The sequence below is a fragment of the Nematolebias whitei genome, chromosome 11, assembly GCF_014905685.2.
Source record: "Nematolebias whitei isolate Nwh7 chromosome 11, NemWhi1, whole genome shotgun sequence".
NCBI classification, from domain to species: Eukaryota; Metazoa; Chordata; class Actinopteri; order Cyprinodontiformes; family Rivulidae; genus Nematolebias; species Nematolebias whitei.
In genome coordinates this window covers 19057224-19073038 of record NC_056508.1, presented here as the reverse complement: position 1 = coordinate 19073038, position 15815 = coordinate 19057224, and the positions used below count along the sequence as shown (strand labels likewise).

Genomic DNA, 15815 nt, shown 5'->3' with positions numbered 1-15815 from the left:
CAACCTGCGCCTTGTTGCAGCCTGAACAGCAAACTGTACATTAAGTCACGATATCAGACTCAGCAAATATCTGTTCCTCTAATAATCCAACAAATAATCTGACAAGTAACAGAAACACCAAACAGTTTCTGTGAAGATGAGGGCAGGGCTTTGTCATTGTGCAGCATTTTAAGGTATCCCGCTTCACATACTACTCGGCTACTGTGTTTTTAATCAGAACATGTCGCGATTCATGCAGAACTTATGTGCCAAACGTTTCAATATGTCTGCTTGCCTTAATTCAAAGCGTGCAAGCTAATAAATGAAAGCCAAGGAATTAGGAACTACAGCCTCGAAGCTTTACAGCCGAGGCCACCTTAAGAGTGATGAAAGCATCTGCTCCACGTATTGATCTGTGCACTGCTCAGATGCTCCCAGGAAGTGTCTCTACGGGTCCTTCCTGTATTCAGTCAAGACTTCTTAAAGAATAGGAACCATAATAATACACTAGTGTATTTTAAAAATGACCACGTGGTCTTATTTAATCATAGGCCTATTTGTTCTTATAATCATATGTCAGTTTTGTGAAAGTTTTATAAAATATTTCCTCATATTTTAGTCTTTTGGACATCATTAGTTTAAGGATTCACAAACCCAGCAGATGTAGCTGATAATCTGTCGTTTCAGGTGTGTTTTAAAGTAGCGGAAGTGCAATAAACATGTGACATTTGTATACGAGTTAGTCATTTGGATCATATCAGTGAAAGTAAGAATTAATAGTTGTCACGATTCATTGCTTTGAATTAAACCTTCAAAAAGCATTTACAAACAGTAAACTCACTGAAATTCATGTACGCATTTAAATATGAGACATACGACTGGATTTATCCTGTAAAAGTGAAACAAATACAGGTATTTTTTAGACAAAGATTGTAAACATTAATATATATTAAAACCCCAATGTCAAAAAAGTTGTGGCGTTGTGCAAGTTTCATAAATTCATATTGTATTATTATATGTTTACTATCTTGAAAACTCTTGCATTGTTTTTGTTTTACATTTACAAGTTCCTCACAGAAGGATAACAAAAAGTAAACATGCAAATATATCTCAAGTGATGCTTATGAAGCAAACAAACACGAGAAACCACTTTGTTTAGCTCAGCTTTTCCCTAAAATAAAAGGTAGCAAATAATAATAAATTACATATACAATGGAATTTTTTTTTAACTCCAATATGTCTTATCTATTCATGACTGCTGTTTTTAATCTGATAACATTGTTTGGGTGGAGATTTGTCATCTTTTTAAGGCCTCTCTTTTAGTGTTCACTGACCCACAGCGGGGTCCCGACCTTAACTTTAGAAACCACTACTTTAGGTTTATGTTTTCTAGGGTCGTACCGTGTGGTTTATCCTAACATTGGCTTCCTGTTAAGTAGTCATCGTGTTCTTTATGTCGACGTTTCACGTCTAACAACTTTCAGATATGGGAGAATAAAGTCTATTCCGATTAAGGAGAAATAAGAGAACCGCTGCACGTCTATTGGTCGGTTCCCAGAGGCGGTGTCCAAGCATTGCTGCGTCTGATTGGCTACTCGCACAGCCTGTGGCCAATCAGATTGCAGGGTTTTGCTGGTTAACGCGAATGACAATTCAGGAACTCCTGCTGGCACCGCATGTAGCGCAAAGAAGGAGGCGTAAACACTGACCGAGCTAGGTAGCCATAAGGGTAAGCAATAAAACGACATTAAATTTATATCATAAGTTGTCGTTTTATGTCTGTTGATTTTGCAACCACAATGTGTTTAAAGTAACAGTAGGAGAAAGCTAAAAGTCTGACCGCGCTTCTGTCTGCTAATACGCGTGGTTTTGATTTTGTTTGCTATCGCTAACTCGGCATCGGGTTCCAGGTCCGGCCTGCTAACGTTAGCGTGCCCCTGTGGCGTGTGCGCTCTGGCGGGAAATTTTGTCCTTATCGTATTTTCTGCTGGTTGTCCGTGAAAACGCACGCGTCGCGTGTTTTTATCGCTACGAGCGTCCGACCGACACGGTCCTACCGGAGAGCGAAGACTGATCGTCGACCGAACCGCGTTTCTTCGGTGAGACGCTGAGCTAGTAGCCGCTAGCTCAGCTAGCTAGCTCCAGTGTGCGTCTCGCGAGTGCGCAGTAAAATCAACGTGACTAGGCCAACGTTAGCGGAGCTTCAACCTTTGGCATTTCTTTTTTTTTTTTTTTTTGGTGCTCTTCTTCAGAAGCTCATAAACTGTTGAGAGTTGAATATTCTGTCACAATTGTTTCGCACAACGCAGTTTAGGCAGTTTAGCGGCGGAGCTAACGTTTTGTTGGGACTTTGTTGCTCTTCCAGACGGTAAATAACAACACGATGCGGCGCGTGCTCTCATGCTCGTTCATGGTCGGTGGCTGTGACTGGACATGCTGTACCTGAGTTTACTGCTCTGAGCGCTCATGTTAGTCCACATGTGGCTGTTTGAGGGACGCCAAAGCGCTGAGTGAAAGTGTCGCGTTACCTCAGGTGAAAGTTGAGTCCTGGCTTTCCGTTAGACCGTTTTAAATGAGTGTAGCTATTTTAGAGGAGGTTATATTTAGCTGCCATGTTAGCCTCTTTTTAACCGCCTCTTAATGCATGGATGGAACATAATTACTTATTAACTTACCATTCTTCTTGGCTTAATGTGTCCGTCAAGCAGAAGTTTGGCGTTCACAGCATGATCCCACAGACTGGTGAAGTTCTGTAAGTTAGCTCCATAGTTGGTCAGACTTACCCCTCATATTGTAGAGTAGACCCCCCCCCAAGTCTGAATCCAGTAGTACTGTGTATATTTACCCCCTCCCTTACTCTTGGGTCTTGAACACTGAAAGTATTGCAGTGTACATACGATATAGACGCCTTCCCGGATTTTTTTTTTGTATCAGAAGTGTGTAATATTAATTAGTGATGGGCGGTGTTTGCCTCGTGCGCTTCTGTTTAGGTGATGGAGATGAGCAGCAACAGCGAATGCTTTGGATGTGGCCGATCTGGCCATTGGGTCAAGCATTGTCCCAATGCCAGTGGTTCACGTGGACGTGGCAGGGGCCGGGGACGAGGAAAAGGTATGAGTGTTTGTTTCCAGAATGTAACGATGATCATAAAACAAGCTTGTCCTTCCGCTGCCGTTGCTAATAAGTGATCTCCGTGTCATAAAAATGGAAGAAGCTCATCCGAAATCCAAGCCAAACAGAAAAAAACTAAACGTGTTGTATCCTTTGTGTGTCGTTGCAGAGCTGTTCTGCTATCGGTGTGGAGACCAGGGACACATGGCCAGGGACTGTGACCAAACTGAGGATGGTGTGTATTTTTCAGCTGTTTTAATGATCAGGTGCATTTAGTACCTTCAACTGTGTGATCACGGAACAACTCGTATTTTATTGAAAGTTAAGAGCATTATAAAACTGCGTTTGCCTGTTAGCATGCTACAACTGCCACAGGAGTGGTCACATTTCTCGGGACTGCAAGGAGCCCAGGAAAGAGAGGGAGCAGCTCTGCTACACCTGTGGCAAAGCCGGCCACATGGCCCGTGACTGCGATCACGCCAACGAGCAGAAGTGCTACTCCTGCGGTGGGTTTGGCCACATCCAGAAACTTTGCGACAAGGTGAAATGTTACAGGTGGGTTTTACTCGTCTCGTTTTTTCGAACTCGTCAAGTCTGCACAAGTCACCGAGCAGCTCGTGTGCCCCCCCTGCAGGTGTGGCGAGATCGGCCACGTCGCCGTGCATTGCAGTAAAGCCAGCGAGACTAACTGCTACAACTGTGGAAAGGCGGGCCACCTGGCGAAAGAGTGCACCATCGAAGCCACTGCATAATCAGCACCCTCTGTTGCCCCTCCTTTTTTTTTTCAGATTGATGGTTGGTTGTATTATTTTCTCTGAATCCTCTTCACTGGCCAAAGGTTGGCTAACAGAGGCTAGTCCCAGGCCTGCGAGCCTCTCGTCATGTAATACAATGAAAGGGGTGAAAAGATATCTTTCTGCATTCAATACAAAAAGTTTTAGTTTGGTAGCGGTGTTATGTATAATGCTTTGTTTAAGAACTCCCCTTTCCAGGCCACCGGCGATCAGCAAAGGAAAAAAAATGGGACTAAACATAACGGGAATCTGTAGGACTCTGAGCTGTGTGGACATGCCTCAGTAAATGAGACAGAAGAAGGGTGTAAATGGAAACCAAACATCCATGTGTGGTTATTTTGGTTTGTTTTAGTGGAACATGAGTTGGCCAAGAGAGTACGATATGGAAACAGTTCACAAGATGCATTTCTGCCCTACAAGCAGCTACAAGTGGGCGATGACAAACTATATTACTAAGATATAAAACGTTTTGGAGGTATTCAAAGAAACATGCTCTTTTATAGAAATCTGTTTACAATTTAAATATCACTTGTTAGTCCAAGGTAGACTTCTTTGTGTTATTCCTTTTTAAAATGGCTTTGAATTTATTTTTTTTTTCTTGTTTTTACCTTGGCAAAAAAAAAATCAAAAAAAAAAAATCCAAGAGCAGTTGAAAGAACAGCAGAATTAGGAGATATTTGGGAATGACAAATGTTTTCACAGAAATCGAAATATTATTTTTGTACAATATCACTTAGACTACTGTATAAATACCATTTGCTTGTACTCAGTTTTTAAGTCGGAAGGAAAGTGCAACTGAAGTCCTAGAAAATAGAAATGTAATTTTAAACTATCAATAAAGCTGGAGGAGCACGGGGAGAAGTGTTTTTGATTGATTTCGCTTTGCACCATAAAAATGGCGTAACTTAAATGATCTGAAAACGTGTATGAATGGCATTTTTTATTTAGTAGAAATTAAGTCATTTTGTGTTTTAACGTTTTTATTCTTACGATTCAAACTTGTCCAAAGAACTGTGTTTAGTATCTTGGCAATGAGATGAAATTAAAGAAAAGCAAACTAGGATCATTTGAACCATTTGGGCATCTTATCTGTGGTTTCCCTTTAAATCTCGAGATTACATCACAGGAGTCTTCACATTTGCTCTGATCCGGGTCCAGCTGGTTGGTTGTGCAAACAAACCTGGTCATTGAGGTGGAGTGTCGTTCACAAACTCCTCTGTCGCGGGAGACACGGGACAGACTGGTGGACATGACCTTGTCCCTAAGGAACAGCTAGAATCGAGAGTTGAGCGGCTCATGGATCAAGTGTTTCCCAGACTCCCGTCGGGTCTGAGCTAGCTCCACCTCAGAGTCTAAAATGGCAGCGGGGGTTGCGGTGCAGATGCAGCACGAAGACCCGCCTCCTCTGACGTCACCGGCGCTGGTCCAATCACAGTTCAGGCAGTACAATATGTGGAAACGGCAGGAGCCGACCTGCAGCAGCAACGGCCGGTGCTAGCCGGCTCCAGCTTCATGCGCCGCTCGTCCTGATTTATTTATTTATATATATAGTTTTTTTTTTCTCTTTCTTTCTGAACACCCCGTTCCTCCCTCCCGCGATAAAGCAAAGGAGATGCGGGGACTCCTGGCGTTTTTCCGGGGCCAGCACACCCTAAGTAACCGTCCAGCCAGGCGAAAAGCCGGGATTGTCGGTTCTCGGTGCGGGCTTTGCGGAACTCAGTCAGTTACCAAGGTACGGTTTGAGCTGTTGCTGCCTCCTCGGCCCAGACGAACAATACGCAGTTGACACGGCCATACTGCTTCTTTTTCCAAGTTATTTTTCTATTGTTTGACACGTTTTGTCGCGGTGTTTGTCGAGTGAAGCCGTGTTTTTCGGTGTTCCATCTAACTTTGTGTCCGCGGTGGATGCGGCGCTTCCTGCTGGGGATGAGACCTCAGCAGATGTAGCTGACCGTTTTACTCCCTGATGAAAAACACTATTCGTGTTCAGTGTGGCCACTTTGTTTCAGTTTAACTCTGCCTCAGAAGAAAAACAACCTCAAAGAAACAACTCAGACTTGTTTAGGCAGCTGTAAAATGAATTTGACCTGTGAACTCCCCCATATTGCCCTGATCCCCTCATTCAGTGGTTCCTTGTCTGTTGCACATTTAAAGAGCCTGTATCAATAAAGTATCAATAATTAAATGATATTAAGCCTAACATGAACCTCTGTCACCTCACATTACAGATTATTCTTTGGGTAAATTAAATATTGTCTCAATTTTTGCGAGCAAAAAATTACCATAAAACTTTTACAAGGTACTGTTCTATTTTTACATTTTGTACATCTTTATAAACATTTGTATTCTTTTCCACGTTTCTACAAGTACCGTGCGCATCGTGAACACTGTGTACCCTTTTTAAAAAAAAATCTGTTTCTGTTTTTTCTCGTCTGCAGCCACAGCCAAGATTCGGTTTGTTATTCGACATCGATGGGGTGCTCGTCAGAGGAAGGATGCCAATCCCCGCTGCAAAAAAGACCTTTGAGAAGCTGGTCGACTCTCGGGGACAGTTTGTGGTGCCGGTTGTTTTTGTAACAAACGCAGGGAACTGCCAACGACACACAAAAGCGGACCAGCTCTCTCACATCCTGGGAGTGCCTGTGAGTCGTGATAAATGACTTCCTGTGTTAGAGATGAAGCAAAACTCAATATCACTTTGTTATTAATATGTATCTCTTTGCTGGTAACCTCTCCTTTCTTGTTCTACCTGAAGATCACAGAAGACCAAGTCATCATGTCCCACAGTCCTCTGAGGATGTTTAAGAGGTTCCATGACAAGTGTGTCCTGGTGTCGGGGCAGGGGCCGGTCTTAGAGATTGCTAAAAAGTATGTTTAAAAAAAATCTTACTTTTATTGTACTTTATTTTATCCTTGTAATCTAAAAAGCTAATATTTCTTCTCATTCCTTTGTAATAATTGTCAGCGTTGGCTTTAAGAATGTTGTCAGTATTGACATGGTGCGGGAATCGTACCCATTGCTGGACATGGTGGATCACCACAGACGGCCCAAACTGCCGGTGAGACGATGAAACCTGCAGTCAAAGTCAGATGTTTCCTACTAATCCCTTAGTTCTCAGGATGTCTTGGTAGCATCTCACTGGGCTGCGACTGTCTGAGACACATAATTCAGATAAAAAGCACATAATTTCACATGGAATCCTATTTAATTCATACACGTTTGCTTAAACTCCCCGCAACATTTGTGCCACAATTTGCATTCCTAGAGAGATTTTCTTAGAGCATCAAATGTGTGGCATGAGGTTCCAGCAGAGTTAGGATTTACTTTTCGAGTAAAATTAATGCTTTCAGGTGTTTAATTTCTTTATACGCATTACACAAATTACACAAAACAACATTTAACTGAGTGTTGTTTGTCAGCAACCTTTATTTAAGACTCGCAATCAAACAGTTGTATAAACCCACAATAAGTAAGTTTCAAGTTTTAGCTGCTCCTTTCTTCAGGGGTCGCCTCAGCGAGTGACCTCACATGAAACATTTGGCTATTTGTTTTATGCCAGATGAACTTCCTGACGCAACCTGGACTCAAACCTGCAACCTCAGGGTTTATAAACCAGCATTAAGTAATAATTTGTTTTTTGTTTTTTCATAATTTTAAAACATAATTTTTCTAATGAAAACGTTCCAGTATAATTTAGATTAAGCATAGTTTCATTCATTGTTAATTAGGTGTTTAGAGCAATACCATACCAGCTTTATTTATAGAGCACTTTAAACACGCACAGGACCAAAGTGCTGTACACATAATGAAACAATCATGCAATCAGATAATAAAAAGTGATTAAAATTATTAAAAGTCAACATCTCAGATGGTGTCAAAGGGCACGGAGAAGAGATGGAGTTTAAGCAGGGATTTTAAAACAGACTGTCTCATGTTCAAGGGAAGGTCGTTCCACAGCAAAAGCACGGTCTCTGAGCTTCCGCTTTGTCTTTGGCGCACGGATTGAGAGGGTGTGTGTGGGTGTAGCAACTCAGACAGATGGAGCAGGGCAAGTCCATTTAGAGCTTTACAAACAAATAAACTAATTTTAAAATGAATCCTAAAATGTACGGGCAGTCAGTGCAGGGAGGCTAGAACAGGAGAAATGTGGTGAAACCTTCGTGTGCCAGTTAAAAGCTGTGAAGCAGCATTCTGTACCCTCTGACGCTGACAGATGCACAAATCACTGATTCTTGTATAGAGTGTGTGACCCTAGTCCAGCCGAGTAAAACGATGGACTGTTTCAAAAATACTGCTGAGAAAGAATCAGCGTCACTTTAGTCAGCTGTCTCAGATAGAAGAACAATAACAGATTGTTCAAATACTCTTTATCATAAAACTCTTCAAGGCAATTTTAGTCTTTTTAGGTCAAGGTTTTCTTTATTGTCATTCTCATCACATGTGGTACATGTGGCAGAACGAAATTGTGTACTCAGGGTCCCAGTTACATCCAACAAAAGTTTAAATTGTAAAGAAAAACTAATAAGATCTAATATATGAACTAAGAAATATGCTAAAGTAAGAATACACTAATAGTACACAAACAATACGCTGAACAGCAGCATTACCTACCATTATTATCACTATTACTAATACTACTACTAGTATTAGTACTTCTATTACTACTGCCACTACTACTATTATTAATACAACTATTACTACTAACACTATTACTACTACTACTTAATTACTGCTATTTGAACACTCATTGGTTAGGTATAGACATGCAGTAAAGTCTGAACAAACAACACAGCTCATATTAACACTAGCCATGTGACCCAGTGGCACAATAATACCAAATAACCAGTGTTGTAATGTGAGCAAACGTTCTAGTGGATGTGCACATGGAAGCTATAAGCTAATTTAATCAGGCTCTATGTTAACAGAACATAATAGCTAATTGAACATCCAGAATAAAAAAATAAGAATGGAAGTTTTACAGTTACTAATGCACAATCAAACTGGGCACAACGTGACCACATACATTCACAAGTATTTCCAGTATTTAAGGTTTGCATTCAAGTCTAGTGTTCTGGTCCTTTACAGCTGACTCTAATTAAATTAGCTTTGTCGGACACTGTGACGGCTAAATGTGCAGTGGTGTCAGGCATTAAAATGAGCATGTTCATTAGTAACTTTAAAAAAGGTCGCTGAGCTCAAAGAAATGAATAAAACATTAATCATCTGTTAAGGAAGAGGAGATGGTCGGTGTCACTCCCGGCCTGGAGCACCTGTTTCCTTTCAGTAGCACTTTGATAGCTGGGAGGTCTGGAAACCGTCTCTGCTGGTTCTGTGTGGTGGTTGGTGGGTAAAAACACCAAATAATAAATCAGTGAGTTATGTTTGAGTTTGAAGCTCTGTGGTGACGTTTAACATTGTACAAAAATACATTAACGAGACTACAGAGTGGCAGCTGCCACCTCCGAGGTTACAGAGAAACTTTATCTTGCAAATTTGTCAAACGTGCTAAAAAAAAATCCAGTGACACGAGTGCGAGGCCTGACAGCTCACGCAAGGAACCCCTGCAAACCTTCTGAGATATTTGGAAACTCTCGCAAACAGTTTGCAATTTATTGCCAACAGTCACGGCCCAGTGAGAACCCACCTAAACAACAGAACGTGTTGAGAATTTTATTTTATTTTTTTAATTTCAGTCCAGTCCTGTAGTTAGCCTTCCTAAAGTTGAAGGTAAGGGCAAACTCCTCTTGTTTTCTCTTAGATTCTTCATGGCTGATGTGTTAGATATCACTTATTATCGTTGAACCTTCTCACACAGCTGTGATTTTGTTCGGGGAGCCGATTCGATGGGAGACCAACCTGCAGCTGATAACTGACGTTCTGCTGACCAACGGTAACCTCAGTGGTCTTCATCAAACCCAAGCGACGCCTCACCTCCCCATTCTGGCCTGTAACATGGACCTCATGTGGATGGCTGAAGCCAACACTCCAAGGTAAACGCTTTAAATCAAAATAAAGAAGTCCCAGCTGTCCCTGAACGGGTTGTATTTTGTTCTGAGCAAAGCAGTGAGCCCTGTCTCGTTTGGCTCCAGGTTTGGTCACGGGACGTTCCTCGTGTGCCTGGAGAACATCTACAAGAAGATAACGGGCAGGGACCTGAAGTACGAGGCTCTCATGGGGAAACCCAGCGAGCTGACCTACCATTTTGCAGAGCACCTCATCAGAAGCCAGGCCATGCAGAGGCAATGGAAACTTCCCATCACTTCCCTTTACGCTATAGGGTGAGACCACACTTAATCAAAGCCTTTCTGCTGAGGTGATGCGTGTTTTAATTTCCATCAAGTGGGTTAAAACGTGATGGTCCTGCATGTTTCACTTCATTTTTTTAAAAACCTGTCCAGTTTTTGTTTTAGTTTCATCAGTGGACAGAGCAGCAGAAATGAAAGCCCTGCATACAAACTGATCTTCTTCCATCCTTAGAGACAACCTCATGACTGATATATACGGAGCCAATCTGTACAACCGCTTCCTGGAGGAGAGAGCTGCTAGGAAGAACCCGAAGGCTGTTGCAAAGGTGGCGGCCGCCACCGGGTCCAGCGCGGCGGTGCCCGGCGGGGAGGAGGAGATCGACAGCCTGAGGGAAAGCGAGCTGGCGCTGCCCTCGGCCACTTCCTGTAAGTCTGTTCTAGTTTGCACGGGGGTGTACGACCCCAATGCGGAGGTGCCGTCGGACTCGAGCCGCTGTATCAAAGAGACTGTGTTCCACGGGCACCGCGACTTCAGGTTCGACCCCGCGCTGGTGGAGCCGGACCACATCGTGAAGGACGTGGCGGAAGCTGTCGAGCTCATCTTCGAGCAGGAGAAGTTCGTGCCTCAGTAGAGATTTGAATCCCGAAGGTTCTGTGGGGTCCAACTGGGAAAACACCACTTCATGTGTAGGAACAAAACACTGTGGATTAACTGGACATTGACACCAGTAGGTCCTCGTCTAACAGTTAGGATGCATTTAAGAAACCATTAGTCACGTAACTGTTGTCTGCTCTTTCATATTTTAGTTTTTACTTGTTTCTCTCTACAGAAATGTGTTAGCTTTATTTCACCCTACAAGTTATTTTGTTTTTAATGTCTGTTTTAGATTATTGCAAATCATCTATTTATTACAAGACTGTCACAGTGTTTTAGAAAGTGTATTCCAAATAACATTTGACTTTAAGTGATGCGTTTGCTCAGTTATCTTCTCTGCATGAACTTGAGTCATAGTTCGACTGTAAATCCAACTGTTCCATGTGCAATATCGTCCTCCGATCGTACGTAACGTCCGCCTTTCGCCTGACAGCCAGTATTTGCACAGATATTTCATCTTCGGTTAATGTTAAGTGCTTTTCTGCCATATCCTGTTTATAAATATTTACTAAAGAGTACACAAATTAAAGTTGAAGCGCTCAGATTTTGTGGCAAAACCCAACAAGACGTTCATTGAGCCACATCCAGCGCTTTTCTTGTACCGCTCCGTCATCACTCATTGTAAACAGCTGACCTTAAAAAATACAAACAAGTCTGACTAAACGTGTCCTCTTTGTTGAAACGGAACCACAACTTGTCAAAAATAAGATTCTGGTCATTTTTGATGCAGATAGTTAGATTTTAGAAAAATATTTTTTAAATTCCAGTTTTTCATTTGCTGAAACGTAAAGATTAAAGATGATGAGAAATGGCCCAAAACAGACAGATATTTATTCATTTATTAACAGACGTGCACTCAGTTTAGTTACATAGTAAGGAATCATTAAGGACGTGTGAAGGTGCTGGTGTCTGCTGCTGATTGTTTTATTGTTTACAGAAAATAAATCCTCACCACAGCCATAAGAGTGACAGAAGTGACCTTTCACACTATTCACGTGTAAGAAGAAAAGTAAAAACCCCAGCTAGAGGTTTTAACTAGTACTTTTCCTCATAAAATTAACATTTGCCTACAGATTTATACGTGTTATTTGTGGTTTAGGTTTTGAAATCCCAACTCCAAAGACTGAAGAATAAAATGAAATAAAACGAGTCTTTGTGTGTTTAGGTGCTACTCCTTTCCACTCACGTGAAAAATGTTGCCAGTTGTTTTTAATCTCCTAATCTCAGATAAGTGGATTAGGATATGATCGTCTATCTGGTTTACTTCGTTGTAAACTGATCCTCATGCTTCAAATCATCCAGTTGAAAACAAGCTGGGAATATGAAACAGGACATAAAGTCTGCCCATGGTGCACCGCATCACCTGGTGGGACTACTGAACAAAAAAAACTTTTGCTAATACAAAAATGATGGTTTTGTCGTACAGTGTTACACAAAACCTCAAATCAGACCAGTTTAGTCTTGGGTGAACATCTGTGTGAGACCAGATTAACTGGATCAGCGCTCTTTCAGCAGATTAAATGAACTTTAACTTGTGGCAGAATGAGGAAATGATTAAAAAACAAAACAAAAAAGATTTGGAATAGCTTCCAAACAAAAGACAAAACCTCATGTGAACGGCGTGAGCAGAACGACAAGATGGCTTCAAGGTTCCCTGGCACTCTGGAAACTCAGGGGATTTGAGAAATACATGAAAAAATCCTAGAAAGTGGGAATGTGAACACTGATCTGCTGATTACGACGTGATCTTTCAGAGATTTTAACATGTACTAATGCTAGTGCTCTAGCATCAATGAGTCCATGTTCTGCTTCTATAGTGCACTGTATTATGTATGTACACCATGTCCTTACTGACTGGACACGGAGGCCTTTTAGTGTCTGATATAATTATCAGGAATGACTGCTGTATGCACGTACTGTAGTACTCCAGTATATAGTGTCATCTCTGAATGTGACTGCTCAACACCTAAGACTCTTAAGTTCGGAGTGTTTCATGTGACTGAAATCTCTCCTGGAATTTCAGGATTTACTCTGGGAAACATCGGGGAAAACTTAGGGGAACTTTGTTTTCATGACATGGGAGCCCAGTTCCTTTGAGACGGGATCGTTAGTGCCAACAGGAAGTCTGACAGGTGGTTTGGAACGTGAAGCAGAACGCAACAAAGTTTAGAAGCTGGGCTTCAAAGATGGACAGCGATCCAGAAGATGATTCTAAACAAACCCAGGACTTCAAGAACGGATCATACTGAAGACAGAAACAGTGAAGGAACCACGAAGGAGGAAAACAACTCTTTTACATCTTTATGTGTTCAGGACTTCATTTTATATCATCGAAACGTGTCCCTGTACAGCCATGCTGCACACTTTGACAGGTAAGGTTATATTGAATAATCGCCCGCTGCCGTTTTTGTGCTCGCTTGTCTGTAGTGTTAGCAAAATATCCCATGATTCACTGGACGGATGTGAGTGAAACTCTGTGGTTGCGTTTCATATTAAAAGTCATCTGAAGATGTTAGGTGACCTCAGCCGACACTAACTTCAGTTTTACTGATGTTGGGCTACTTATTGTGTGGTAGTAGCTGAGAGTCGGAGCTAATGGGTCTCGCATTAGGTCGCGCGTAACGTTATTTACAGGGTTCGACCAACACGACTAGAACTTTGTCCAGTCTCAGCAAAACATGACCTCAGTTTAAAACAAGAAAGGTGATACGCATTCATTCAAGAACTACTGGGCTCTTAATTTGGACTGGTGTTTAGTTTAAATCTTATAAATCCAGGAGTGTACTGTCATTTTTTTTAGGTCCTGTTAAAATAAAAGAATGCAGATGTAAAAATCCATCCATCCATTTAAAAGTTAGGCTGTAAAGAGCACGTTACTCAGTAAACGCAGAGGGCAACTTGAAGTTGATAAGTTTATTAAAAGACTAAGTTCCTTAAAATAAATTGTTTCTTTGCAATAAAAAAACTGGTGGAGTCTCAGGAATCTTAGTTTTGGCAGTTTGGATAAAAAAAAAATCTATTTTGGTTAAAACTCTGAAGAAAATCCAGTTTCCTTCTGCTCCCACGTCCCTCTCTGCTGTGTTTGTGTCAGACACTAAGTCCCTCAGCTAGCCTTTATCTTTATGTTGTGCTTCTTGTGCAACACATCCAGCACTTGTGGCAGTAAGTCCATGTCGATAAGTGGTCGTTCCAAGTCCTCTGACCAAGACTGAGGATCCGAGTCCTCCGTGGCCTCCGACAGTCCGGTGTGCAGCCTCCTCCTGTGTTTGGGCTTCAGGAAGCGCAGGGAGTTGGCCTCAAATCCCGAGTGCCTCTCATCCAGGCACACGGTGATGCTGGATTTTCTGGCCAGGTGTAGGCTCCAGAGGAGCAGAAGAACGAGGCAGAGCAGCATCACGCCTGCCGTGGTGTTGTACACAACATGAGCACAGCTGGAGGCGATGATGAGATGCGCACGAGGAAAAGAGCAGAAGGAGAAGGAGTCGTCTGGAAGTTCAGAGATGGCCTTCTGAGCCAGAGATGCAGGAGTGGAACAGAGAGGCTCCTCTGAAACGACAGCCCTGTTCTTCAGCAGCCAGCTCCTCAGGTACTGGATGCTGCAGTCACAGTGGAAGGGGTTTGGAGACAGAACGACCTTGTTCAGGCTCAGTAATTTGTCGAAGCAGCCTGGAGGCACCGAGGTGAGCCGGTTGTTCTGCACGTGGAGTTCTGTGCTCTCTGAAGGCAGGTCGGGCAGCTCCATGAGGTTGGAAGAGCTGCAGTTGACGTGCAGCCCTGCAGGCTTGATCCTGGAAAAGATGCAGGACTTTACAGTTCTGTGAGCGCTGGAGGAGGTCAGGAGGAGGAGCGCTAAGGTTAAACCGGAGGGCAGCATCCTGAAGGAGGAAAAACACGTTACATGGGATGACACAGAACTGGGAAAATGTTTTACAAGCTGCACAGGAACTAATGTCTTTATTAAACTTGGACAACCACACGTCAGGAGTCTGCAGCTCGTCGGTCCCTGTTCTGTGGCTCCTTGAAGCTTTGACCAAAGCTAACACAAACATTTTTTTAATTATTATTTTTAAACCCACAACAGAAAAGGCTAGTTTGAGCAGTTTTTCTGCACATGTTTAATGGTCAGATGTATCTGCTTCGTTTATCCAGCCTTACAGTGGGATCCTTCTCTCAAATCCACCAGAAATTCTTTGGAAAACATTTAGGACCTGTTGCTTAGAGGAACTACTGTACGGTGAGTCCATAACAATAAAAACAATTAAACATAATAAAGTCAAAGTAAATAAACAATTTTGTTTTTAAATTAAAAATTTAATAAAGCACAATTACATAGCCAACAAACACTTCACATATGCTTTATTACTTCAAAATACTTCATACGTTTTCCCCAAAAATAAAAAGGAGGGATGTAAACCTGCAGAGTTCAGGCTCTTAATATTTTGCACTATATTTTTTACCTTATTTAAATGAAAATGGTATTTTGTCCTTAAATGTAAAAATATCCATAAATGTTCAAATTGATTATATAATTTACGTTTTATAATACCTCACCCACCGTTTGGAAAAACCCCTTCCAACAAACTTGAAGTGGCCCATGGGCCACCAGTTGATATTGTAGCAGGTTTTGCGGCTTTGGAGACATTTTGTTTAGTGAGCAAAGGGGTAAAAATGGCTCTTTTGATCAAAAAGGTTGCATTCCGCTGTGTTAGATCAGCACAGATTATAATCTGACAAAATTCTCTGTACGGATAAATCTCTAAAAAGCTCCCGATTTAAAATCCAGTGCAGTCAGTCGTCTTTAAAAGTCACTCTTTTAGTAAATAAAGTCCAGCTGTGAGTAATTTCATCACAACATAAACCCAATGGAGGACTCAGAGGTTTGTTACAGAACATTAGTGATCAAACAGCATCATGAAGACCAAGGAATACACCGGAAAGTTAATGAATAGTGTTGTTAAGATGTTTAAAGGAGGTTGTAAAACAAAATCCCGTGTTTTGAACATCTCACAGAGCTCGGTTTAGTCTGCCGT

General features: G+C 41.9%; 2 protein-coding genes and 1 pseudogene across 2 annotated transcripts; 2 read left to right on the top strand and 1 right to left on the bottom strand.

Moving 5' to 3' along the window:
* Positions 1–1623: 1623 nt before the first annotated feature.
* On the top strand, positions 1624–4745 carry cnbpa (CCHC-type zinc finger, nucleic acid binding protein a). The gene is made up of 5 exons (XM_037684728.1): positions 1624–1708; positions 2970–3090; positions 3260–3325; positions 3447–3645; positions 3725–4745. The coding sequence occupies exons 2-5, from the start codon at positions 2973–2975 to the stop codon at positions 3840–3842; spliced, it is 501 nt and encodes a 166-aa protein (XP_037540656.1). The 5' UTR covers positions 1624–1708; positions 2970–2972; the 3' UTR covers positions 3843–4745.
* Positions 4746–5379: 634 nt separating this feature from the next.
* LOC119417512 lies at positions 5380–10892 on the top strand (annotated as a pseudogene).
* Positions 10893–13858: 2966 nt separating this feature from the next.
* Positions 13859–14659, bottom strand: gp9 (glycoprotein IX (platelet)). Its single transcript, XM_037683968.1, has one exon. The coding sequence runs from the start codon at positions 14657–14659 to the stop codon at positions 13889–13891; it is 771 nt and encodes a 256-aa protein (XP_037539896.1). The 3' UTR covers positions 13859–13888.
* Positions 14660–15815: the final 1156 nt, after the last annotated feature.

Excerpts from the sequence above, each read along its gene's own strand:
- cnbpa (XM_037684728.1), top strand. The coding sequence starts at position 2,973 with ATGGAGATGAGCAGCAACAGCGAATGCTTTGGATGTGGCCGATCTGGC. Across the intron at positions 3,326-3,446 it reads CTGTGACCAAACTGAGGATG|CATGCTACAACTGCCACAGG; the intron begins GTGTGTATTTTT and ends TTTGCCTGTTAG. Across the intron at positions 3,646-3,724 it reads GACAAGGTGAAATGTTACAG|GTGTGGCGAGATCGGCCACG; the intron begins GTGGGTTTTACT and ends CCCCCCCTGCAG.
- gp9 (XM_037683968.1), bottom strand. The coding sequence starts at position 14,659 with ATGCTGCCCTCCGGTTTAACCTTAGCGCTCCTCCTCCTGACCTCCTCC.